The sequence below is a fragment of the Mycteria americana genome, chromosome 1 (assembly GCF_035582795.1).
Source record: "Mycteria americana isolate JAX WOST 10 ecotype Jacksonville Zoo and Gardens chromosome 1, USCA_MyAme_1.0, whole genome shotgun sequence".
NCBI classification, from domain to species: domain Eukaryota; kingdom Metazoa; phylum Chordata; class Aves; order Ciconiiformes; family Ciconiidae; genus Mycteria; species Mycteria americana.
The window spans coordinates 73,803,651-73,831,645 of NC_134365.1; the positions used below are offsets into that span (position 1 = coordinate 73,803,651).

At 42.1% G+C, this 27,995-nt stretch overlaps 1 protein-coding gene across 2 annotated transcripts; it reads left to right on the forward strand.

The window, feature by feature from the left end:
• The first annotated feature begins 461 nt into the window (after window positions 1-461).
• On the forward strand, window positions 462-27,570 carry SLCO1C1 (solute carrier organic anion transporter family member 1C1). Of its 2 annotated transcripts, XM_075491725.1 has the most exons (15): window positions 462-489; window positions 4,914-5,056; window positions 8,552-8,693; window positions 9,516-9,648; window positions 10,279-10,400; window positions 11,348-11,494; window positions 12,605-12,703; window positions 13,923-14,168; window positions 15,011-15,175; window positions 18,592-18,787; window positions 19,862-20,027; window positions 20,480-20,664; window positions 24,864-24,928; window positions 26,172-26,289; window positions 27,348-27,570. In XM_075491725.1, the coding sequence occupies exons 2-15, from the start codon at window positions 4,931-4,933 to the stop codon at window positions 27,568-27,570; spliced, it is 2,133 nt and encodes a 710-aa protein (XP_075347840.1). In that variant the 5' UTR covers window positions 462-489; window positions 4,914-4,930. The 2 variants fall into 2 exon arrangements, with proteins under 2 accessions (XP_075347840.1, XP_075347839.1); XM_075491724.1 differs by lacking the exons at window positions 462-489; window positions 11,348-11,494 and having other exon boundaries at window positions 4,931-5,056.
• Window positions 27,571-27,995: the final 425 nt, after the last annotated feature.

Here is a 27,995-nt window from a genome sequence, read left to right on the forward strand (position 1 = left end):
GAAGATCAGGATTTTTTTTTTTTCCCTCTCCACAAAGCTTTGTCACGTGCCCCATCAAACTTACAGTAACTTACAATGAAAAATACCCCCGGGAGGGTTTAGATGCTCTTCAGGATTTCCAGCTAGGGCACCCGGTGTCTTTGCTTTGCCCGTGTGCCCGGTGTCCTGGACTTGATAGGAGGGGAGAAAGGAAGGAAAAAGCAAGGAGGTGGGGGAGGAGGATGAGGGGGAGACGAATACCAAATGCTCAGGCAAAACACGAGACAAAACAAGTTCCCCCACCCTTATGCTTTTTTCCTTTCTCTACCTCCGGTATAAGGTGTACCATCCCTAGATGGTAATTTCTAAGAGGTGGTTTTCCCCTCCAATTTTTCCCGCTTCTAAGCTGGGTCCAGTGCCCGTGCATGCATGTATGGGTATGCATAAGCGATAGAGGGAGCTTACCTACGAAACCTGGTAGGCACCATCTCTGGGGATTTCTGCTGCCAGGTAAGATGTGGCTTTTCTTCTCTTCGTTGAGTCGCCTTTCAGAGAGGATGTCCTTTAGCTGGGTTCATGGGTAAACAGTCTCTGTACCAGTCTCCTGCGTCCACCTATTCTAGCAAGTGCAGCTCCTATGCCTGCGGGCTGACACACAATAAAGGCATGTCTAAGGAGGCTTACTGCAAAGCAGAGGAGTTTCCACTGGGGGGAAGGACTTTTTTTTCATTGCCGGGAGTTTGAATGAGTGGAGGGGCACTTCGGGAACTGCCTGGCGCTGCCTCAGCCCGCCGCGTGCATGCTCAGGGACACGGGCTCATCCTCGGACCTGACCGTCAGGCACGGCCCCGCATGTCAGCCCTCGGGAGGGTGAGCACCGCTGCCACCCAAGCCATGTCATAGGTGAGTTATGGGGCGTGCTGTTGGCGGGACAGAAAGCAGAGTCGCCAGGGAGGGCTCCTGCATCCTGGCCAGCCAGAGCCAGGTACGCGAGGAGGGCTGAGAGCCGCAGCTGTGAGCCCCAGTGACAGGCAGAGAGGAGGTGTGAGCGTGGCCAGCAGCTGTCCTTCAGGCAGAGTGCCACCCGCCTGGACTGGCTCAGTTGTCGTAGGTGTGATGAAGTTTGTAAGGATCCCTTTGCTTCACGGCACCCGCTGCAGCGTCTTTCCTTCCTGCTAGAACGACTGGTGATCGAATTCTGCCCACTATTTATTTCAGTGCTCCCACAAAAGGCAATTTCACGGTGGGACTTGCTTGGTTTGATCTGATTCTTCCTAAGCATGGTGGTAAAACACTGTGTTCTTCCCTTCTTTAGCTTCACAGACACTAAAATATCTCTGCTCTTGATGGCTCCTGTTTTAGTCCTGTCCAAAAGAACCTCTGTTCTGTGCATCTATTTTGGGGATGATAGGACAGAATACATTAACAGAATTAGACTGTTTTCACTTATATATCTACTCTTCCTTCACTATCATGGAGTAGAGCAGTTTTTTAGGACAGAAGACTGCCTTATACAGCGCTTTCTTCAATGGCTTGTTTTCTTAATCTCTGGTAAAAGTTACAAAAGGGATTTAGAAAAACTAATCCATGGAAACTCCATTGATTAAATGTCTTCAGAGATGCCTGAGTATTTCAGAGTGCTCTGCAAGCTTCAGAAGATGCTACCTGTAATTAGGAAATACTGCTTAGATGGTATTTGGTTGAAGGAAGATAAAATGTGTTGTCTCTTTATGCTTTGGTACACTCGGATTTTTCTCCCCATGTGGTATTTGCTTATATAAGAGCTGAAGATCTTTACTGCTGGAAAACCTGCATTTTGGAAGATTGTGTGCAGGTTTAACAATAACAACCGATAAAACCAATGACTACGTTTTTATCATTGCAAGTACTGTGTGGTAAGGATACATACTTAAAACAACAAGCAAATCTAAATCTAAATCTTGTGCCAAGGTAATGGTTGCTCAGGTCTTATTTTTAAACTGTTAGTGAATAGAGAGAATGCACTTTACCCATACAATCATATCCTTTCAGTTAGGAGTTTATCTTCCAATAGATCTAGCTTTAAGAAATTTGTGTGTGTGTATATGCATCCAAGCATAGACACTTCTGCAGTCATACATGTGTTAGATCACATAAAGAATGCATGATTATATGCATCTCAACTATGTGCATGCACACACACACATATATACAGGGAGAGATGCATGGAGGCTGCTAGATACAGAGGGCTTGAAGTTAGCACTGTAGCCATGAGAGGGTTGAAATTGGCCCAGAGTGTCTCAGTGGTGATGAAGTGACTGCATTTATGTTGTCTTTTTAAAGCACAAGATAGAAAATAGAGAACAAACCCGACCTTTCTTAAACAAGCAGAGTGCCACAGACTGATTCTTTGTTGTTGTCAGCCAGACTGGTCCAGTAACCTGACCTCAGTGAAACGTGCCACTACGTAGGATTACGTTTTGCTGGCATTCCTGCCACGACTGGGAAGGAAGAGCTGACACGGGCTAGCTGTCCTCATGTTTCATGGCACTGGAGAAGTATGGTGTCCAAGATATGGCAAAACCCCAAGGCTGTCACTATACCTGTCAGTAACAGCCCATCCTTACCAGCCCGGTATCCGCTTCGATAAAAACAGAGCTATCTCGGACCTTCCAGTGCAGTTGGCAGTGTATTACAAATACTCCCAGTATAATACCAATGGCACCAAAAAGTATTTGAGTGGCACAAGGCAAGTCTGTGATTAGAGTGAAACACCCGTATTTATGCTGGTTGCACGAAAGAGGAAAGATTAAAGCTAACGTTGCAGTGGGCTGTGGTGCCACTGGGCACCCTGCTCTGCTCTCTGTCTTGTGTTAAGAGTTTCCCTCAGAGGCATTGTCAGGGCAACCAAACTGATGCTCTGAGATTTATGCTTGCAGGTTGCTCCGGGACAGAAAAATACTGACCTCCATAAAGCCATGCCATAGGAACAACTGGGGATACATTAAAGCCTGTAAAACTTGCATGGCTCTCAGTCCTTCCTAGCATGCTTCCAGCTGACATCCAGAGTCAGATAATAAGTAGTAATAATTTTTATACTGTAATAATTTTTTATACTGCTGAGTATAAATTTTGTGTAAGTACCACTGTCCATTTGAGAATTGTACCAACTCAGTGTGGCATGATCTTGTATGCTGCTGTCAAGCATCGGTGTGTCCTATTCCACCCCCACACCTCCACAGCATTTTGGGGGTTTTTTGGTCAACCTTGCATATGGGGTGCAGTGGAGGAGACTGCGCAGGCCCCCTGCTCCTCCGCTGGACCTTCTCTAGTTGGATGTTGCTTTGCTCAGAGATAAGGACAATTCACTTAGCTGTGTTTCAGATATTTTCCTTTTTCAATTTTTTTCTTTCATTCCAAGATTGCTGTAATAGTAATATGCAGAGCATTTCAAACCTTAAGCTAAAGGCTATTATTTGATGTGCTTACATGGCAGCATACCTTATGTGAGTGTCATGCCCATGCTCACGAGTTTGCATGAATTTTTCCCCACGTGAGTGCTGTGAGGTACATGCTGTCATTCCCCACTGTACAAGTTCAGAAGTGAGGCACGGAGAGATGAGGTGACTCTTCCCAAGATCACAAGAAAGTCAGAAGCAGAGCAGGAATAGGTTATAAGTTTTCTGCAGCAAGCACAAACCATTCTTATTTTGTTATTGTTGTTTAAAAAAAATCTGTATACTCATTAGTGCTGACAAGGAAATGCATTACAGTCCCTGTCAGGGCAGTGTCAAATGCAAATATTTCTCTTATATGTAGTCAGTAGCTCTTATTTCATCTGATGTGATGGAGAGATCTCAGTGAAAATATTGGTACCACAGCCACAGTCTTTTTGCCTTGTCCGCATATGAACAGAGCCTAGGCAAGTATTTGCATGAGCAAATCTTAGCATCTAGATACACTCTCATTATTTTCACTTACATTTCTGGAAACACAAGCACCTACTGCACAGACCCTTGGGAAGCCATGAAAACACATGTATGAACGTGTATACATGCATATACAGAAAATCATATATATTTTTTACTAACGTAAGGTCTGTGTCTTTAGACAAACATAAAAGAACAGGAACTTCTATTCATGTTTTCAGCCAGCAGTTCTATAAAACATGGTGCTGCTTAAAAGTGAACACAGAAGCTGATTTCATAAATGTTTTCAGATCTGATTTAGAGATTGAAATTCAGAACAAAGTACTGCAGTATGTAAGTAGAGATTTAAGAATTACTGATATCTTTTGTTCTCAAAGTGCAGTATTTACCTTCTTTGTATTTACCTGCAAAAAAGAAAATTCACATTTTTACTGTAACACTTGACCACTGAGCCCTAAGGCTCTGTCTAAAATAGTAAAGGGAACTAAACCTCTTTATTCTTGTGTAACTCATTAGCTAACATCAGACGATTAGAGCTAATGTTTCAATCTAAAACAATTCGAGTCCCTCATTAACGTGGCTAGATTTCCTTTGATCTAATTACTTACTGTCCCAGATATATGGGAAATTCAGAGATCAGCTCTGAGAAATCCCTGCAGACACGGTCACATCTAGAAACGTGAACTTACGTATAGGCTCCAGAAATGTTGTTTAAAATGTTAACAAGCCTCATTTAGTCTGCCAGTAATGCTTGGTCAAATGTTCAATGAAATCACATTGATGATAGCTAGATAATGAAGATGAAGACTGTTTGCTGAGTATGATTTAATCTTCATTATTATAGGCAAGTGGATTGCAAATTTCCATAATTAAACATCCAGTGCACTGGTCAGATTCTGTTGTAAAGTTTGATAATTGCTGTTGTAGGGAAAACAGTACAGCGGGGTGTTGCTGTCACGTGACGAGCTTTTGAGGCTGAGCTAATAGGATGCCCTTTTAAAATGTTCTCCATGTTTTCTGATTTAGAGGCAGGGGATATCATCATGGAGATTTCATCAAAAGAAAATACTCAGTTTTTCTCAAACACAATCCTGCCTGTGGACCGATCTTCATTCAAATCTGAATCTTCCGCATCCAAGGAAAAACAGTCGTGTTGTGGAGGTATAAAGGTAGAGTAAGAGTTTTTGCATATTCCAGTAGGGACTTAGAAAACCTCTTTTTTTGGTGAACTATCCCTTTTTTCAGTTCTGCTTATGTCTTGCTGAGTCACTACGGAATTGTTAAAGATATTTCTAATTCACAAAAAAAGCCTGCTTCAGATCTGTATTTGCCTGTCGTTTGGCAATGTTCAAATATAACATGTTGGTTGAGGCTTGTGCGTTATGAGATCTTCAAGGGCCATTCTCAAAGGTCACTATATCCTCCTTATTGCACCACGCTATTTTCCTGAAGTTAAGAACAGGTTATTGGCAGACAGGTACCACAGGCAGCTGTTAGTACAGATTGCTTTTTTAAGATTGTAGCCATGGTGGTCTTCTGGGCTCGGAAAAATAATATTTGTATTATAGTCCATGTGTTTTGAGTGCTATGTTATTAAAGTAGTATTGTAATATTCCTGATTCCAGAGAATTCTGCATGAGGTGACTTTGAAGGGAAACTGCAGAAGTATCACCACTGTATCTGCATTTATCTCACCCATGAGAAGTACTTCCTCGAGGCAATGGAAGCTCCCTGCTTTAAGCCTCGTAAAGTAGCTGTACCTCCCTGACAGTAGGACCGCTGCACCTTGGAGGAGCATTCCTCCCTGTATGGGACATTGGGCTACAGGAGGCAACATGATGCTTTGCCTACTGTCTCTACCTGCTTTCCAAAGCCAGGCCGTAAAATGCTGACACTCTCTTGGGTGAGGTCTCAATAAATCGCAATACGACGGCGAGATGAGATGATTCGAGTTATATGGAAAACGAGTCTTTGGCCTTGCCCAGTTCTTTTCATCTTGCATAGTCTTTATTTCTATTGGTTTTTTCTCTCTCTCTCTCTCACACACACACATATCTACTTTCTGATACTAATCCAGCTCCCAATACAGTCAACGACTTCAGCAATAGTTGACTGCAAGTGTATAAATCATAGAATCATAGAATCATTTAGGTTGGGAAAGACCCTTAAGATCATCAAGTCCAACCGTTAAATTATGCAAAGCAGTTAAGATATTGCGGGATTAATTGAGTCTGATGACTGCTGTGAAAATATTTTGATTCCTGAATATTCTCCTTGATTTTGTCTGATCCTGTAAAGGCCCAGAAGTGGGGTCCTGTTTGAAACAGAAGATGAGTTGTATTAATTAAATTTGTAGCATAATAGTAATTCTATCATTGTTCCTTCACTTGCTGCAACAATAATCTGACTCTCTCATTGAATAAACCTTCAGTCACAGATTAGCCAGTCAGGAATCAGTTTATTAGTTCCAAAAATAGAAAAGCAATAGTATTTCAGCTCAGTTTCTTTCTGTTCAAAAAATTTGTGTCTTCTGGAAACCTAAACCGCTATGATTGACCAGTAGGGACTTAGAAAACCTCTTTTTTTGGTGAACTAACTCTTTTTCAGTTCTGGTTATGTCTTGATGAGTCAGTATGAAATTATTAAAGATATTTCTAAGTTACAAAAAAATCTGCTTCAGATCCGTATTTGCCTAACGTGTTACCAAATCAATATGCAGATTCAACAGGTGGTTTTTACCAATTACCAGCTTTCCCATGTGCTAAAATTGCCTGTATTAACCAGAAAGATGTGGTGAATTATTTACTTACAGTCATTGACAAACCACAGAAGAGTGTGAAATCATGTGCACCTTTCTGTCCCAGCTCTAAATCAGGAGCGTTTTTCCACCACTGCACGCAGTCTGCATCTCCCTCCTGGGACAGTTGCAAACCTGGGACAGTAGAAAAATCCCTGCGACAGTAGAAAATTCCCTGGGACAGTAGAAAATTCCCTTGGACAGTAGAAAATCCCTCCTGGGACAGTAGAAAAACTTGTGCCAAAGAGAGACAGAGATGTTTGAAGTTCTAGTTTGACCTATGCGATTGTCCTGTGAAAAACCATGTTTGCTTTCACATTGCTATTTAAAATCCAAGGGCACAAACACACAGAAAATGTAAAATATTATGGCAATATTTTTACTAGAGAGCTCTTTGAGAGCCCTCACTGTGGGAAATAAGAACCAGATCCTGTTTATTTACCCACAAGTGTTTCTGAGGGAGGAATAACCAGCACTGGATAAAGTAAAGTGTGTTGAAAGTGGCAGAGATATATTTGAACCTTAACACAAGAATTTGCGTTCAACAGTGATGCCAGTGTTATTACCAATGTGCCTTGTCAAATGAGATGTTGTAAGGAGTATTGCACTGGAGGTGAGTACCTCGCTTCAGAGCACCTGCTTACTGGCAGTGCGATTGCTCAGAGAGCAGGCCTACGGAGTCGCACAAGGGACTAGACCTCTCTTTATACGAAACATTACTGTGTCTTTTAATTTCCGGTTTAGGGTTTGGGAGGTTTTTTTAACACCTTTTACAAAGAGCATCCCTATGTATTCAGTCAACACAACCTGTATCTGAAGGTAGAAAGCGATGTTGTGGTTTCTGTGACCAATTGCACGGTGCGTGAATATCCCTGGAGCTCGTAAACTCGGGAAGGCTGCATGCAGGGAAGGCAAATTTAGGCAATAGCTCTGCAGGAGTGAAAGAGTTGGTGCTAAGGACCCTGCACTCCCACTGCATGCGTTTCAGGGTGGGGAGTGACTTCAGACCAGCTCTAGTCTCATCCCAGAGACTGAAGAGCCATTAGCTATTGAAGTGAATGTAATTCCCTTCTGGAGCACATCTTCCAGTTTAATTTTGTGTAAAAGGGATTCAGTCTGCACATTTGCAGTATGTACCAAAGCGCAGTAAAGGGGGTGGGAGTTTCATTTCCAAGGCCCACTCCTGATTCAGACTCGCACACTAAAACAGATATAGCGATAACTAAGAGAAAATAACTGCCTCTGCAAAACAAAAGGATGAGAGAAGGTTGTCCGCCAGCCAAATGCAGTGTGCACTCAAAAGAAAACGTATGTGTTAGAGCTTGCAAGAGATCTGGTGGGGAAAGGACGAGCCTGGAAGAGAACTGCCTGGCAGGTCACCGTTCGACTCATGGAGCCATGTAACAGGAGGCAGAGACTTCTCCCTCCTGGCCGCCCTGGGCTTCAGTGGGAACAGCTTACCAGAACAGGACCCTAAAATCCAGCTGATTGCAAAAGCCTATTTTAAAAAATGCCCAAATGACTCGCCTCCCCACCAAGCCACACTTAACATTCACCCGTACTGTTATTGTGTAAGATAGATACCCCCTCCTTAGAGAGATCAGGAGGGTGATATATGTCTCTGTCCTTCAAAGCATCAGCAGCTTTGGCATCTACCTGAAATTAGCAGTGGCTGATAGCAAGTTCAGTTTATATCATTATTGCTCATAGGAAATGGACAAATTGGCATTTCATGAAAAGTAGGAGAAATATTGACTTGGTTATTTGGCAAAAGGAGAGGTGGGAATGTAAAAATTGTTTAAAAATAATTCATAAAGTAAAGCCTTCTGTACTGCCTGATTTTAACCACTGTCAATTTCTTTCACAGATATTTATTGGCGCGTTGTCTTTTGTTTATTTTGCTAAAGCACTGTCAGGAAGTTATCTAAAAAGTACTATCACACAAATAGAAAGAAGATTTGATATCCCTTCCTCTTTGGTTGGCGTTATTGATGGCAGTTTTGAAATTGGTATGTGCTGTAGAAACCCATTTTTGTTTTCAGAAAAAAACAGTGATGCAATGTGTTGTAAAAAAATTATTGTATGAATATCCTTGAACCCTTAAAACTGCGCAAGATTCACCTAGTAAAAATCAGCATGATTGTCAATATGATTACATTGGATGGGATAGGGTTGCTAATACAAGCAATTCAACATGGTCCGAAATATTTTGTAATTTGATAAGCTTAGTGTCTGGCTAATTAATACTAATAAAAATTTCGACTGTTGAATGAGAATTTACCTGCACAGCTTTCCGCTTTCTCTCTCCTTTTGTCAGCAATCCACCTCCCCCACAAGTGTTTGCCCTTCATGATTTATTAAGCAGCAAGAGTACAAACCTCTAACTGTAATCCACGTTCATTGTCCAGTCCGTCCCCTTCCCTCTTGCACTAAGGTTTCCAGCATGACATTGTCTGTTACGATTTCAGATTACTGAATCTCTCTCGTGGGTGTTCAGTGGACTGTGGTATTCATGGGAATGAAATCTTAGCTTAAGTGTATAAAGCTCTCTTTGATTCCCTCTTTTCCTGCTTTCCTGGTTATTTGTCCTCTTCAGCTGGCACAGTCCTTCTCCTCTTTTCCAGCTGCTTCTCGGAAAGTTTATGGTTTTCTTATCACGGAAGGCATTGGTCTCCTGTAAGAATGCCTGGAAAGAGGGAGAAACACCAACCCCATGCAATCAGCCCTCTCCCCCTGAAATCGCTGCCTGTACCACACACTAGGAATTGTTGTTTTAGGGGGTCTCTTATCAACAAGCCATAAAACTCAGTTTTCCTTTTGTACTCTCAAAGGGAACCTCCTAATCATACTTCTTGTAAGCTACTTCGGAGCGAAGCTTCACAGGCCAAGAATAATTGGAGCAGGCTGCTTAATTATGTCAGCTGGAACATTCCTAATTGCGATGCCCCATTTCTTCATGGGACAGTAAGTGCAAAGTGATCGGTATTTTCCAACTGGGCTATGCACACTGAATGTTAGCTCGCTAAAATATTTAGGCATTGATTGTGAAGACGCCCATAGAAATAGGCATGTGTAGATGTGGTTACTCAATTTAATTTTTTTTTTATGAAAAGACTTATTACTGTAGAGCAAATAATTTCACATATATGCTATTCTCAGTTGTAGTCAACTTACAGTTTTATTAGTCTGTGATCTTGATCAGCCACATTTGGACACGGTTTAAGAATTGTTGAAGCTTCAGTGATGAAGTGATGACTAAATTCAGGAAGACAATCTGAGTATCAAACGCAAGCCAGAGGATACACCCACTGCCTGATAATCTCTTAGTACAGATTCATGCATCATAGCAGAGCAAAGTGCCTGTAAAACTAAAATGCATCACTGTGACAGAAAGAGAACCGAAGGGACAATTTTCGTGTACGACCGCGGTATAAACCGAGTTCCATTTATCCCCTGTAAACCATCATTGGCAACACTGGATACAGATGAAATTTGCATTTAAGTGCTACGGGCCTATCTTCCATGGTAGTAACAGATCTGTTTGCTTTTGCTTATAAGTTGGGACAGTAAAAAACAACTTTGGTTTATAAACAGATATCGGTATGAAAGATTTCCTTCCACCATCAATTCGACTGTTAGCATCTCTCCATGTCTGCAGGATGAAAGCCAAACTCCACTCTCAGCCTTGGAAAAATCTCAAGCAAAAATAAATGCAGGTGAGAATGATCTCTGTTAAATATTGTGATAACCATACTAAAATACATCAAAAGGCTCCCAGACTCTCATGCAATAGTTTATTAGAACGAAAAAAAAAAAAAAAAAAAAAACCAAACATGGGAATCAGACAAATCTTTCCCAAAGAAAAGCCAGATCTACTGGCTGAGGCAAATTTATTAAAAATAAATATATAACTGCCACTGCCCACTGCCAAGAGTTTTTTCAGGCTGCAGCCTTTCCTCCAGCCTTGCTGTCTCCTCCAGGAACTTTCTGCAGCTTTGTGGCTTGCAGAAACACTAATCTCCATGGGGACCTTGGAAAGTCATGGTCTTCCCTCTGCCAGGAAATGTACCTTTAGATCCTCGGCCCCCTGGAAATAGCCGCTTGGGCCTCCCAGCCTGCAGACCCCCCTTCTGGTTTCTCTCCCTGCCCTCTGACCCTGTTTTGCACACTACAAAGCTGTCTCCCCTCTGGGTGTGTTAAGCTCCTTGTGGGCAAGGAGCCTTCCTCCCCGATGCCCGGCCATGAACAAGCTGTGGATGAGCAAATCAAACCCTCTATATGTCACAAAACAAGTGTATGTTTGCATCCTCCTACCTGTGGATTAGATGTGGCTGGTAGTGCTCACTATCGTCAAGGTTTTCCCAAATCTTTCCATTAGGAGATCCCAGTTTTGGTTAGAAGGAAGTGAAAAAGGGTTCTAAAATGGGATGTGGAGTCAAATTTATACAATTGGCCAACTTCTAATATCTTTGCCTGAAGCAGTTCATGCTAAACCTGTGTCCACCTCACGCTGATGGGGTTAAAATTGCCACACCCCACAAAACATTTTTCACAGTTTTCATACTGGTTTTCCCACTTTAGAAGTATTTTAGAAGTCCTGTGCATTTAGTGTCAAACTGTTATGAAAAACACATCGTTGTTGTCTCTCTTGTGATGTACCCAGGATGTGAAAAAGAAGCAGGTTCTTCCATGTGGATCTATGTTTTACTGGGAAATCTTTTGCGTGGAATAGGTGAAACTCCTATCCAGCCTCTGGGAATTACATACATTGATGATTATGCCATTGAAGAGAATGCTGCCTTATACATTGGTAAAATAATTTTTTTTTTCCTAATGGATTTTTCCCCAGAGGAAATGGAGTCATTCTGAATAATGGAACGAGTGTTATTGAATTAACTTGCCCTGATTGTTTTGTTTGCATAATTTCAGATATTAAAGTTTATTTAACAGTCATGTACACTCAAGGGACCAAGTTCCCCTTTAATTATACCAGCACAGTTCCATTATCTTAATCTGAGGAAAGAATTTGACCTTAGGTTCCTGCTGTTACCCTAATCTTCCTAATTCTTCTGGATGCGGACTGCTGAGCCTCTGTGCACATTCAGTTCTCTGGAAAGTGATAAAAAACATGTACTCTTTTAAGCACTTAAAATAGAATTTCAGCAGGCACTCAAAACATTCCCTCCAGATTCACGTAGAATTATAAATAATAGTGTTGAGGATTTTAAAAGTTGGTATCACTGTTTTCTTGCTGTGTTCATTGTCTGAAGACGTCTGCACATTTACCTGAAATATTACCAAAAAATCCTTCCCCATCAGCATCTTGTCTTGACAAGTTTCCAGTCTGGCAAAAGGCAAAAACTCAGGTTCTCTCTGTAAAAGATTCAGTCTTCCCAAATTTCCAGATCAATTTTGAAAATTCAAAATATTCTGAAAGTTTGGCTGAGCATGTATCAAAACATGTTAATATTGGGTACCAAAGCAAAGTGATTTTTCAGCCTATTCAGGGCCCACCACAATTTAACGTGATCAGGTAACTTAAAGAATTGACATTTGCTTTCCATTTACTTTAATCTAATCAGCTAAAGGGTTCCTAGCAATTATGGATTGGTGCTGCTATTGAGTTTAGGCCATTAAGTTCCCTGACTTTTTGCCTTTGGGCTGAATTTCATTCTTTAATTGGAAGATAACAAAAAAAGTCGAAGTGTCAACGTAGTGGGGGAAATTTTATTGTTGGCTTTTTTCTTCTTGAAAATGTTCTAACTTGTGTAACTAATGTGCCAGAGAGCAAAGGTTAGCTCAGTATTTTAAGACTGTATCACTTGTTACCCATCACATGTCATACTTTGGTGTTAGATGCACCAAGAACCAGTGCTCTTTTTAACTCAGAAGCATAACAGTCCCCTGTTTTCTATTGCAGGCTGCGTACAGACAGTTGCAATTATAGGGCCAATATTTGGCTTTCTTCTAGGATCCCTGTGTGCCAAACTTTATGTTGACATCGGCTTTGTAGATCTGGGTAAGTCAGAAAACTCGGGTTTTAAAAATTCAGTGAGGCTCCAAAATGCCTGTTTTAGGCCAAGAGCTATCTAGTTACCTTCTAGGCATGAGGGGCTAGCGGGGTTGGAGCAGGAACTTTATGAAATAAAAAGAATGACAGCCATGCAATCACAGAATCACAGAATCACAGAATCGTATAGGTTGGAAAAGACCATCGAGTCCAACCATAAACCTAACGCTACCAAGACCACCACTACACCATATCCATAACCACCTCATCCAAACGTCTTTTAAATACCTCCAGGGATGGCGACTCAACCACTTCCCTGGGCAGCCTGTTCCAATGCTTGATAACCCTTTCAGTGAAGTAAAATTTCCTAATATCCAGTCTAAACCTCTCCTGATGCAACTTGAGGCCATTTCCTCTCGTCCTATCACTTGTTACTTGGGAGCAAAGACCGACCCCCACCTCTCTACAACCTCCTTTCAGGTAGTTGTAGAGAGCGATAAGGTCTCCCCTCAGCCTCCTTTTCTCCAGGCTAAACAACCCCAGTTCCCTCAGCTGCTCCTCATCAGACTTCTGCTCTAGACCCTTCACCAGCTGCCCCATGCAGAAAAGACTAGCGAGAAGGATGGGTATGGAGGAAGTAGGAGGCCTGACTCTTCCTCACCTCGGCAGATCTACGGCTGGAGCCCCCCAGGAGATGCCTTGGTGAGGAGGCTCTGGGGGGACAGCAGGCACCAGGAGGAGGCAGGACTGAGGCTCAGGATCCTGCCGAGAGCTGTGCACGTGCATTTTGCAATACACTGTCATTGCCCAGAAAAGCGGTCTTGCAATGGGTACTAGGGCTCCTGATTGCCTTCCTCCTGAGAAAACACATTCCACGCCGTTTTTCCCTGGCACTTTTTGCAGAACAGCCTGACTGGGAGCAAGTGCGTGGCCATCTGGACTACCCCATGTCCTGGGCCTTGCAGCCTCTCTGGGGACATGCCAGCGGCACAGCTGGGGACCCTGCGGTGTCAGGGGAAGGCTGCTGCTGTGTCACAGGAATCATCAAGTCCTTATTGCCTCCCCACAATTGCTCCTGTAACACTGACGGAGACACACAGCACAGCTAAACCTGGTGAGGTGGGGGTGGACTCCTCTGGAGAAAGTCCCTGCAAAATCACCTTCCTTGTTATCAGCAAACATTCTCGAAAAGCATTTATTTGTTTCCCCTTTTTTTCCCTTTCTCCAGACAGTGTAACAATAACTCACAAGGACGTGCAGTGGGTGGGAGCCTGGTGGCTGGGTTACTTAATAGCAGGTGTGATTAGCGTTCTGGCCGGCATCCCCTTCTGGTTCCTGCCGAAGCACCTCCCGAAACCAGAGAGCAGAAAGGACTCCAGCACCTCTTCTGAGCAGTCAAAGTTCATCACTGAGGATAACAAGGACCCACACAAATCTTATCAGCAACAACTGAAGATTGCTGAGATGGCAAAAGGCAAGTCACTAGCATTTCTTTCCTGACCGCTGAGTCTTTCTCTCACTAGTTTTTATACTTTCTAAGGCTATATTTTAATGGTCTCAGAATTACTATTTTCCCTCAGGTGTCACTCTCTACCTAGCTAGTATGAACAAAAAGGATCTGTTCATTGTTCCCTGGACCTGCTCTTGCATCCAGAATTTCTCCAGCTGAGATTTGTAAAATTACACTAGTGGCCCAGCAAATATCATGAAACTCTGCAAAAATTTTTCATACACAGATAGTGACTGTTGCAGAAGCAGGGGTAAAAAATCTCAGGTTTTCCTAAACCTTTTTCTTTAAGGCTGTTCATTAGAAAAACACATACAATATCTGATCAGAATAAGGATGGGCACAGGCTACATACAGTATTTTAGGAGGCTATCTGGATTTAGACACGAGCTGTTTTGCACGGTTGCATTTCCTTGGCCCTACTTTGCCAAAAGCATTTTTCCTCAGTACTTGAATCTCTGTAACTCAGTACGTCTGTGCTTACTGTCAGCTGTGCTGAGCACTCTCCGTTCCCAAATTAAGCTAAAAGATGCTGTGGTTGTTGAGGACACATAGAAACCAAATCAGTTCTGGTTTATGATCAAAAGAAGATATATAAAATCAGATGTCTCTTCTGCGAAACTGATGTTTAGTATTTTGCTCCACTATTCCCCCATCCAGAAATGGGGCAGCTCTTATGGAACTTCATGGATTCCTTCTGAAATGTTCTGCAGTCCTTCTTTGGAAGGTGCAAACATGTTGCAAAGCATTATTCACAGCAGTTATTCTCACTCTGGCCTGGTTGTCATTTCTGCCATTTTGTCTTGCAGACTTCTTGCCATCACTGAAGAATCTCTTTGGGAATCCAGTTTACAGTCTGTATCTGTGTGCAAGTATCATTCAGTTCAATTCTTTAATTGGCATGGTGACATATAAGCCAAAGTATATTGAACAACAGTATGGGCAAACATCTTCAAAAACTAATTTTGTTATAGGTAATGCTATATCTGCTTCTTGATATCTTAAAAATGGACATTTTAGGAGTGGCATGTACATACATATAGGGAAAATTGGATTTTTTCTAGGATACATTTATTACTTCTCCTTCCTTCTCTGGCTTTAAGTAGTAGCCTATAGAAGGTAAGTTATTTCATTTCTGCTTTAGCACTAGTTAGCTCTGAGTTTATCTGTGCAAGAGTTACTGCAAAAGATTACATTATTTGATACCTTATTTTCCATTTTACTGGAAATTTGAAAAATAATGTATGTACAGCACAAGAGAATAATTGAAAAGAGAATTAATTTTTAAATACTTTACATAAATTTGTCATCAGACAGATCTGTTCCCTTGCTGGCTTCCCATTTATTTCAACGAAATGAAGATCAACTCAGTGAGTGCTAAAGGACTGACCATAAAGTAGCTGTGATATTGCCAGTGATTTCTTACTTTCTGAAGAGGTTGGTGTTAAATAAAAGGAAGTCAAAGTCATATCAGTGATGACACAATACATGCGTTATAAACCTAACATTTTCTCAGTGCAATGCTGGCAAAGGAAAAATAGGTATTTCTGCCCTAACTTTGCCTAAGAGCATTCTGCTGTTGTGAAGTTCGTCTCCCAAGCCCTCCCACACAGCACAAGAGAGAGAGACGCTGCTTCTGCCTTTGGGTACCGCGGTGGCCATTTTTGGAGATGTCTTCAGGATGGTGAACTTCACTGCCCAGTTGCAGAACCTGCATGCAGGCTTGGGTTCAGTTCCTGAGGTCCAGGGATTCAATAGCATTAGACAGCAAAGAGGTTTACATCTATCCAATACAGAGGGAACTGCCTTGTTTCAGAGCAGCATTAGTTGCACAGCAACGGAGGTATATATATGCAGAAAAGCTGTATTGATCCATTGTGCTATGTTAATTCCTTAAAGATAGAGGCTGGAATTTCCTGGCACGAAACTCCTGAAAGCAAGGAGAAATCTTCAAGCATAGTCGATGGCCAGAGAAAGTCCAGAAAACAATCCCTACATTCAGTACAGTACTTCTCATTGTATTTAAAGATTTTCTGGAGCTAAGCTTTCAGGTATGTACAAACTGAGTGAGGATTAAGATCCATCTGATTTCACAAAGCATAGGGACTATACCCAACAGAGAATGTGTGATGGCTTGGCTAGGGAAGGATCCTGGCTGAGTGGCCATCCCTGCAATAAGGTGTTTCACCTTCCTCCTTTACCACTCTCTCCAAATCCACCCTTGCTAAGAAACTAACAGTGGCTATTTCCCTTTCCCTGCCTCTTTTCCTATTTCTTTAAAAAAAAAACCAAAACAATTTCTATCACAATCTCTCTGATAGATATCAGAATTGTCAGAGCAATTTGAAGCACTATAACAAAAAAAAAAGCAGCTAGAGGTCATAAGAGGATATTTTTCCATAGTCACAACCCAAGGAATGTGCAAGAAAGTAAAATGGCGCCTTCTGTGTTTGTATGGTTTTCCTTAAATAGCACACTCCCCCCTGCCCTCCCCCAGTGTCAAGCAATAGAGTTATCTGTAAGGATATGAGGCATAAACAAAAGGGGTGCATAGGAATGGGCAGGCAGAGTGCAGGTACTCTGGTGCATCACACAGCTCCCAGTTTCAATCCCAGACTCTGCTTGCAAGCAAAAGAGAACAGGAAAACCTGCGGCTTCAATATGTTTGGATGGGGCACCCACATCAGATTGTATAGTGCCTCTTAATTCACATATACTGCATTTTGAATGCTGCTTCTAAATCCCCTGAAGTACAGTTTTCATGCATGCACAGAGTGAAAAATGCCACCCCAGTGAAGCTTCCTGAAGCTCATCAGTAACTGAGCTACGCTCATGTACTCAGCCAAGACACTGACTTCTGGCTTTGCTAGATGGAATAAGGCTTTTTCTAACATCAAATATACCTACTAGCATCTCTTCTAAGCACTCTTTGGGTTTTTTTGTCCACCTGTACAGGTGCACCAAATACTGACTCAAGCTAGAAATTCAAGGGATCCTAGCACATTTCCTAGTAGGGAGATTAGACTCCAATGTCATGAACTAGGCTTTTATATCAAATCGTTTGAAATCATGTTCTAATACTTCCAGTCCTCTGAATAAACTTCCAAAACGTCGTCTGCCGTATGAATGCATGTATGCTTTGGGACTTGCTTGTGTTTTGTACGCTTGCTCGGCTCAGCACCACTAGGTGTCAGAGTGAATTAAAAGCCGCAAACTGCGTACACAGCCCTGTGCAAGGGGGGGAATTTAATGTGCTGGAACTGGCTGGTAAAGCTGGGAAAATCATTTTCAGTAACAATGAAATCCAGCAAAGGGCACCTTGCTTGCTTATGCAGTATCTTTGATGGTGGTCTCTATTTACATCTTTTTTGCATGTACTGAACGGGATTTTTTTTTGGTCTTGTTATCCATGTCTATCAGTATGGACACTGCTTTGAGCAAAGCTGTCCAGGTAAGGATTAATGGTCACCCAGTTTTGCATGTTTCCTTCAATGCTCTTCCACTCGATTGCCTGAAGCCTGATGCAAAAAGAGATCCCATGGGATATACCTATCTTTTCGCTGTTGCAATACTCACCTAAGGGAGCATTTCAACAACCAGAACTGGAGAAATTCCCTAACTCTCCTGGGCACAGAGACGATGACGTATCGCTGTCTCTCTCCCTCTTGGAGACTCCTCTAGGGGATCGTTCATTTCACGGTTGAATCAAAACAGAAAAAGCAGGTCTTGCTCCAGATTTCATAGCACTGTAGGTAAAACTGAATTTGCCCTCCAGGAATGAGCAGTTCAAGCTCCTCCTGTCAGTGGCAAAGGGAAGGAGAGAAGCTGCCCTGGAAAGCTGGAGTGGGGCAACCCCAGCGAGTGGCCCCTGTTGCTCCTGCTGTTGCTGTTTGGGTGAAGGACACAGGGAGGGTCTATAGCAAAGCCCCAAACTGTACGGTGGGACCGTGGCTGTCTTGGCTGCCCTAAGCAGCGTGATACCCCAGAAAACTTCTTCTGTGCCCAGAGCAGCTCTTGTGAGAAATGACACTAAACGTATTTGAATTAACACTACGATGATCCCTCCACTGACAAATGTATTTGAATTAACACTACGATGATCCCTCCACTGACAAACTAACAGTGGAGAATACGACCTAGCTTAAGAAACTGGAAGCTCATTATCTAAACCTTATACATAATCTGAAACATTTCCCTGGGAGCAAGCTTTTAAAAGCAGTCCCAGCACCTTTCTAGGAACAATCCAAGTCCAGACAAATAAAGCGCCCCGACTGAAGGTTTTTCGTATTTTGTTGCTTCATCTTATTGCTGCTGCTGGTTTTTGTGGCTGAGGAGGATAGTCCATTGAGCTGGGTTTTTCATTAATACGTTTTTTTCTGTTTGATTTCAGGTCTTATCAACATTCCTGCTGTAGCCTTTGGCATATTCTCTGGGGGACTGATCATGAAAAAATTCAGAATCAATGTTTTAGGGGCTGCAAAACTCTCCCTGGGATCATCTTTCTTTGGTTACCTTTTGCTCCTCTCATTATTTGCGATGGGCTGTGAGAACTCGGATGTGGCCGGACTGACCGTGTCGTACCACGGGTATGCTGGGAAGGGCACGCTTCAGCATAAAGTGCTATTGCAAACTGAACTCCTTCCTCATTTTATTCCACAAAGTATATATTGTTGAAGAGAGAATGGCTGACCTAAATGTGCTTCCCAGAAATTTGATTCAAAGTGGTGGAAACCGCTTCATCTATTCCAGCCAGCACTGTGTTGGAACCCTTTCATCATTGTTGCCTTTAGCCCAGAGGGGTTTATCCACAAGCGCAGATTATTTTTCTGATTACTTTGTAACTATTATTGCCATGGGACCCATCCTTTGAGCCTAGAGATTTCTGGAAATGTGAGGAGCTCAGTAGGGGGGTGAGATTTGATTAGTTGTTCCTTGACTCTGTGTGCTGCTGAACAACCCATGGCATTTAATAACCTCTGAACCCAAAACTTAAGGATTCATGGATTAACCATGAGTTAGCCATTATGTTAACTGTGAGGTACACCTGAGGCTAGCACTTTTTTGGTCACTTTTGCCCCTGCTATTACTCTGTAAAGCTCACTTTTTGGGAGGAGTTTCCAGCACCAACTCCACAGAAGCCCCAGGAGTTGCCCTGCTGGTGGTTTCAGCAAAGGCTGGCTGAAGCTGGCAGATAGCTGTTGTACAACGTATCAGCCCCTCAGTTTGGGTGAATCTCATTCTGATAATTTCCTCACTAACTTCTACAGTGACGGTTTCCCATAAGTAACTCACTCCCCTCTTTGCCCTCTTTGATTACTACAGTAATCAAACTTTTTTGTCCAGTTTTGTTAAAACTGCATCAAGCCTCGGATAACTAAAATCTTAGAACATCCGAGAAAAAGCATGAATAGAAGTTGTCAGCTGTCCTCTTAATAAAGTAGCTACTATCTCACAGTACGTGGCGTGATATTGTGAAAACCTTTTGATAACAGAGAAATTAGAATTTACACTGCTGCATGGATGTGAAGAGACAACACCTTAATGGACTACAGACAGAAGGTCTGGCCAGGTGTGCCTGGCAGAGACCGTAACCCATGATTTGATAATGATTTCTTCCACATCTGCTAGAAAACATCCATGCAATTTCTCTTTTTCCCCAGAACTAAACGGACAACTGATTACGAGCAAGCCCTGTTTTCAGAGTGCAATTCAGGCTGCGCATGTTCCAGGAATGACTGGGACCCCATCTGCGGGGAAAATGGAATTACCTACATTTCTGCCTGTCTCGCCGGCTGCCAGGCATCCAATGGCAGTGGGAAAAACACTGTAAGACAATCTTTCATTTCCGTATGTGATGTGGTAGTTTTCCTAATACCAGTTCTCTCAGAGTAAGTGGATTAAAATTGAGTAAGGCACGTCCTCTCCAGCCCGAAAGTCCTCAGGTTTTTTTAACAATCTGCCACCCACATTTAAAATTTTCTCAGTTGCTGTTTCCAGCAGAAATCCCAAGCAAAGAATGGCAGAGAATGTAGGAGGGTTTTTTTTTTTTTCAGCTGTTGGATACCAAAACTGTTTAAAAAACCCACTAAATACATTCATCAACAGTAGATACTTTCTTCATAAATTTCTCCTTCAATGAACAAGCCTTTTCCTTTGGAAAAACATTTTCCAGTTTGGGTTTAAACTTTCGGCTACCCAGAAAAGCATGATGTGCAATTCCTGAATATCCACTTCTCTGCTGTTTAGATTATCATACACTTTTGCCTGCTGTCTTCCAGGTATTTTTTAACTGCAGCTGCGTGGGAACTTTGGAATCTCCTTCACGAAGCTCCTCAGCTGTGGTGGGACCATGTCAAAAAGGAAATGGGTGTCCAAAAATGTTTCTGTATTTTCTAATAATATCAGTTATCACTTCATATACTTTGTCAGTAGGTGGCACACCCGGATACATACTGCTTCTAAGGTAAGAAATAATTTCTGCTAGCATTGCCAAATGTTTTCAAGGTGTTTTGACATGCGTAACTGGGTCTCCCTCCCCTCCTAGTATTGTGAAATGTTTTCAGCTATGCAAGGTGGCTGTTAAAATATTTTTTTTACTATGGAAAAGCATCCTTATAATTTGACAATGAGTTTTCTACCATTGAAGCAACAATGTGCTTATGATTATCTCTACCAGCAATACCTTTCTGGTTTTAAACATGCTATAGGAGGCCTGGTTATCATTTATACCAGATTCCACTTCCCTTAATGCCTTTTACATTACCAGAATGGTGCTAAGTGGCCTCCATCCAAATGGAAATTAGCTCTGCATGTGCCAGTGTGTGCACATGTATGCTTATAGGTAGCCAGTTTTCCTCACTTACTATGGATACCGATGTATAGCTACACAGAGGTCATCTAACCCAAACCCTCTATTTATACTCAACTCTTCTCCTTTAGTTCATTTTATTATTCCATATAATTGTTCTGTCCCAGATTTCACTCTTCAAAACAAGGATAGATTTAGCATGAGATTTTTTTTTTCCGTCATAATAATCACGGGTTTATTAAATGCTTGTCACAAGTGATTGTTCCAATATGTATTTAACTGCTGGAACTATTTGTCCATCACCAAGTGTAAGCTTTTAAGCTAATTTTAGAAAGTGCAAAAGGAATATAATACTTCCAGTGATTAATCTGGATTTTTCCCAACTTCTTGCAATTTCTGGATTCTAAGTGCTGCTCCGCTTTGTTTTGGAAAGCTTTCTTTCTCGGTTCCTCTTTCCAAATTAGTTCCAGATGGGTACATTCTGCTTCTCAAACAAAACAATGATAAGTACAGTTTAACTAATCTTTATTATTGTTGTGTTTTCTTACCCCAAAATTCTCCTTGTCTTTGAATGACATTTTCTGGAACAGGCTCTGCCTCATTGCCAGTGTCTTTGTATCACATGAAAAAAGCCAGTGCTAGAACTGGCTGAATATAGGCTATATAGAAAAACCTAAATAAAGAAATGTAACTTCAGCTATGGTTCCAGCACAGTCCTTGAACCAGAAGTAATATTCACACAGAGACTTTCAGTAATGGTTGAGGTGAAGATCCTTCTCCACTGCCCTCCACAAACACTGCCAGTGAGGTATATGCCTTAAGCCATATAAGCTGCATGGCTTTCCCCATCCACCTTGTAGGGTTACCATTGAGTACTGCAAAAACACGACGCCTCCCTCTCTCTCTCCAAGGAGACACTCCAAGAAGAACAATCATATTATAATCCATTTTAGGCAATTTTTACTGCAGCTTATGCACCACTGAAACTGTCCATGCACCAGAGAGGAGGATGATTCACAAGCTGAGAGCTTGTAGCAAAGTCTTCAGGATTTCCGCTGGATTGCCCTCTGTGGTTTCTTCTGACGCAGGGCAATTTTTTGTTGGATAAATATGGGCATAGGGCTATGCAGGGATGCAGTTTCCTTCCCCTCTCCCTCCACATCATGTCCCCTTTCTATCCATAAAACATATGGTAGAAAATGCCCAGATAGGGTACCACACAGGGCTTCGAAACCATCGTTGCCATGCTCAACCTCCTACTTTCCACCTTGTCTCCAGTGCACAAGTGTATGGGACTAGGGGTTTGTAGTTGAACACCTATGAGCTTAAATCAGACAGAGTTGCCTGCACTTCTCAACCCTAAGAACTTGCTCTCAAGGGACTCGATGCTTAAAGGATTTATTTAGAAAAGCTTAGAGAGGGTTTCAATAATGATACTAAACCATTTTGTTATATGAAATCAGCAAAACAGCTTTATTTGTTCTGCTCCAGAGCTTTTATTTCTGTCGAAAATCATTTTACTTTGAGAGCCATTTAATTGAAACTGAGAAGTTATGTGTTTTTCTGCTGGATTGAAGGCACCCAAATCTGATGTGCAGATAAATAGAACATGTTTCAATAAGTTCAATCCTTTTTTTTTTCCTCTGCAAATGGCCTGTGGGCACAATTCCACTTTAAGCTCACGCTTGCTTTTCTGAAATCCACCACTGACTGGCTTTCCTTGAAAATCTGTCTGAACTGAAAGTGTGCTTCTGTTCCCAGAAAGAAAACAAATGCTCTTTGAAAACAAACAGTCCCAAGGTCAACTTGCAGACTTCATTAAGTATTTTTTTTCCAATTATCTGTTTTTAAAATTGTTCACTATTCAGTCAGCTCTGATAAGATTCCAGCACTTAAGCAAGCTGATGTTTTCAGATGAGCAGATATCGTTGCACCTGCCATGGAGCACAAATACAGCTAAATCCCTAAAAGCCTATAAGATTTAGTGACATTTACTTCAAGGGTTTACATGACTGAAATCATTGAAATATGCTTACAGCTAGTGACAGAGTCCTTTGCTGAAATGCCTTTTTAGTGGTATTAGACTAATTACAATTGCCAAGGACCTTGGGAAAGCCCTGAAGTTTTGGAGAAAAAACCCTGCAATTCAGATAGTTGTTGTTCAAGCACAAGCTATTAATAGCAGGTGATTAGGCAGTGAAAAGGAAGTCTCAGATCTCCCTGAGGGGTTTGGCTCTCACTCAGGATCTCAAAGAACTCATGCTTCTGTGCAAATACAATAAAAATGCTCAAACATTTTTTTTTCCATCTGAAAGAGAAGATTTTTTTTGCAGGATATAAATCCTATGGAGCACATAATAAATATCCAATTATTGGTTTTATTTTCCACTTTTTGCTTTCTATGCCCTCACATTTGGTTAAAAGGACTTCTAGGCTGAGCTTGCTTGTGTAGCATGTATCTGATAGCAGGGCAAAACACTGATCTTCCAGCTCAAAGTCATATTACATTCATGCCTGCATAGATGGCAGTGCCCGTATAAGCCACAGTATAACAGACTGTATGATGATAATCCATGATCAGGGCATTAGAGAATAAAGCGCTCAGATTACAAAATGAGATGCACACAACGATTTTGTTGTCCATGGTACTTCAGTGTTTTCCATACATGTCCTTCATGTCCTTTTCCATGTTCACTAAATTAAGGGAAGATGACTCAAATATCATTTACAATATGGGTTCTTAATGCTGTTCCGGCAGCTACATTGGGAAATAATAAAACATGACTGGTGGGGAACAAAAGAGCTAGTTCTGCAATGTCTTTATTATATTTGAAAAGGTATTCCTGATTACATGAATTTCTGCAGAAGCTGAGTCCATCCTAGTTCGGAGCACATAGACTGGACCACCAAAGCGCTATGTTTATCCATAGTGACAACTGAATTTCAGCCCATTTTTTTTCTTTTTATATTGGATAGAATGACTGTGACAACAGCGAGTTTTATCAATTGCCATAATGATACACATGTGTTACTCACCCTGCGTATCAAGCATGTTCCAGTTTAATTGTGTGACTGGGAATGCTAAAAGTAAAGCATGTACTCAGGTTCTTGCTGGATAAGGTTTTGTAATAGGCAGCCTGATACATGCTGGGTGAACCACCACACTTGAGCAGCTGGTGAGGTTAGCAGCAGATGAGTCTTACTAATTTGAGTGGCTCCGTACACACACTGCTGCTAGCGTGGATGTGAAAGGCAGCTGTTATCCTGCCCACCACCTCCACCCTTCTAGAAGAGCCAGGATGATGACCCAAGGCTGGAGCAGGGCTGATCTGGAGCCAAACGGACTGATGTATGTGCTGGGCCCCCGCTGCAAGCTCAGAAAACTCCAAATGCAAATGGTCTGTTCTGTCAGAGAATGGCTTGGAGGATTTACCTTTACAGGAGGTGTGATCCTGCTCCTAGATACAGTGCAATGAAAATTGAGTGCCTAAATACCTTGTACTAGCCTGGGTCATGATCCACAATTTCAGAAGTGTTTAACTGAATTAGACTATCCTATGGTGCATGATTTCACAACCAATTTTCTTGTCCTGTGTTAGTAACTCGTAAGTGCTGGTATTATCTGAAAATGCGCCACCTTCTTAAAACGTGATATTGAATATAGTTGTTCAGAATTCCTAGATACTGTTCTGATTTTATGACATTATTGACATATTTCTGTAATTCTGTTAAAGTCAGTGTCAGTAAGGAGGAAAAACTCACATTTCTTTCCTTCCTCTTGCTTTCCATTTGTGTTCAAACTACCCACAGTCAATTCCTTATTTGTATCTGACACCATTTTTTTTTATTTTTAGATGCATTAAACCACACTTGAAATCATTTGCACTTGGTATCTATACCCTGGCAGTAAGAGTGCTTGGTAAGTCCAGTTGTACTCTTGGGTCTCTTTTCATATACTCCTCACTAATCGTTTATCCTAGAATTAAACTGTGATTATTGGAAAGAATGTTGGCTAACTAACAAGTTAATATTACATGATTTTTAAAAAAAAAACTAGGAAAAGGGCTGGAAAAAAGAAGCAACTTTGTATGTCATGAATCGTATAACTATGTCTTAGGTATCATAAAAACATACACTGCTAACAAGTGATCCTTTGGACTATGAAGCTAACATCAAAATTACTTCTTGTCTCTCCTTATTCAACAACAAGCATAATAGAACAGCTATGGCTCAGAATTTGTGATCATTTTTCAGGCATATGTTCATTAGTTTCTAAGGGAATTAATCTAAATACAGGTGTGCCTGAGGGCAGGGTTCACTGCAGCCTTGTGGTGGAGCCACCTCTAAGTTTTCTCTAAAATCAAGGGTACCGTGAGATGCCAATGAACTGGAAACTCTAAAATGCTCTAAGTCTTCATAGAAAAGGTAATAATTAGCAAGAAGTAAGTCACTTATTTAAACAGAGCAGACTTAGATGAGCTGGAGGAGGCAGATGAAATGACATCAAAACAAGCTGTTGGCTGCTTTCTCACACCTTTGCAAGGCCAGGGTTTTCCCTCCAGGCTTACTTTCTTCTCCAGCAACCATGGGTGGCTCCCCAGGTTGCACAGAGTCCACGATGTCCCCATTAGCACCTGAAGAAAGGCTTTTCCTTTCCACCACCCACAAGGACTGCAGTAGGTTTGGCCCTGCCACAATAGGGTCTCAGGATACTTGTAGGATGCTTGTAGCCCTACTGCAGGCTCCCAGCCCCGCCGTCTTTCTCTCCCTTCTCACCCCTGCCAACCAACACACAGGAGACCCCCCAGGCTGAACAGGCTCCATTGCTCTCAAGAAAGGAGAATTATCTCCTTTTTTTTTTCCCCGGTAGGGTCCTGCAGGGTGAGGAAACCAAGCAATTGCCAGTACTCCTTCCGCTGACTTCCACAGGCTTTTTGATGTTCAGCTGCGTTTCCTCCCCACCCCGATTCCCCACAGGGAGGAAAGGGCGGTGTGTGCCTGGGCAGCACAAGGCACGACTTCTTGAACCAGCAAACGGTGTGGAAGTGTCATTGCTGTTCGGATGCGTTATTTAATGTTCTTCCTGAACATGTCTCTAGATCAGAGCTGATCACCCTGGAAAGTAACCTTCTTGCCTCTATTTATTTGTTAAATACACCCAGCGGGAATTCCAGCCCCGGTGTATTTTGGAGTGGCCATCGATACCACTTGCCTGAAATGGGGAAGCAAAAGATGTGGGGGAAGAGGAGCGTGCAGACTCTACAACTCCAGTGCACTCAGGTAACAGCTCTTCTCCATTCGTTCTTTCACTGGTGTTCTTTAAGTACCTCTACTGGCACTGGTAGAAGAATTTCTGTCAGAAACTTTGAGTGAAAGATTTGATGCCAAATGAAAGAATCTGACTAGCAATATTAACAATAATGCTCAGGTTTTAGCGTTCTCTTTTGGTTTAGTCTCTTTTGGGGGGGCATCATCTTATTTCAATATCAGCTGGAATTATTTAAGTCACTTGATTTTTCGCCCCCAAAAATGTTCAGTTAAAACCTCAATTTTATGCTAAGGCTTCACCCATCTTCTAACAACTCTGCTGTGAGAGTGTGTGAGTGTAAGTAAATAAGTAAGTAAATAAGTAAAAGGGCGGTTAAACCTCATCATTGCTCCGTGTTGGAGCTGGACCACAAAAAGGAAGGGAAGGGTGCCACAAAGCATGCTTGGCTTATCTAGAGGCTTAAGTGCAGTGTTGTCTTTATCAATTTATTGCTAGAGGAGAGTAATTATCTGAACTGCATTCATGAAAGGCATTACCAGAATGGAGAATGGAATAACAATAGTAAAAAGAAAATAAGAGAACAGGTTGCCCTTCCCCCACCCCCGGGAAAAAACATGAGGGGAGGGTACATCTTGTTTTGAAAATTTGAACAAAAGAACAAAAGCTCAGTTGGGACTCATTACTAATAAAACATAATGATGTTATTGTTGCTACTGTTGTTGTTACTGTTATGCCTGTAAAGCAAAAATACCATCAAATGGTCTTGGTATCACTGGTACGGTTTATGAGGCAACGAAAAAATAAATTAATTGCCCTAGAAATATTAGTGTTATTCTCAAAGAAGCACATCAGGGTGGAGGCGGTCAGTCAATGCCTGAGACACTTCTTGGCCACAGACCACACAATACCTGACCTGGGTGAGCTGGCAAATTCTCGTCTCCAGGGTCATCACCTTGCTTGAAGAGGTTTCTGATTCAGCCTTACCACATGAAAATATGAATATGTCCTTGATGACTTCTAGTTGTATGTTGTCTTTGAAATAGGCTCTGATCAATCATTTCTCCCTCAGGTACGTGTACCTGGGGCTGACTTTGGTCTTGGGCACGGTGTCCATTTTCTTCAGTGTTGCTGTCCTTTGGGTTCTCCGGAAAAGGTCTTCTCCACAAGATGAGACCCCCTCAGCCAACGGGGAGAGAGGCACCTGTGGGACAAAGAGCAGGAAAGATAATTTTGTCAATAGTGACCATTTAATTCAGACAACTTACTGGCCAGAAAAGGAGACTAGACTTTAGGAAGACCAAGATCTCCACCGTGACTTTACCCAGTGAGCGGTGTTCCAGGCAAAAATTAATCACCAGTGAAATGGTATCTTAGAATCCACCTTCGCCTTCATGTAATTTTCACTGTAAACACCAAAAGCAAAGACAACCATTTTAGCACAGGTACAGCTCTGAAAACACTGCTCACCATTTGTCCTGCCGAGTCAGTGCCACTCAAGTGAGGGGATTTGTTATGGCTGGGAAGGTGCAGCTTGCTCCCTCGCCGAGAAGCCAGTTTTATGGCTGCCCCTCAGCTCCATCCCTCCTCGTCAAGCTGCAACAGCCGCTGCTGCTCCTCGGCTTCCTTCCGTGTGTGAGGGGTAGTGGGGAGGCTGCAATGCAGCTCTCTCCGCCACGGTACCAGCCTGAGAGGAGCGGGTGCACAAAACCCGACTTGG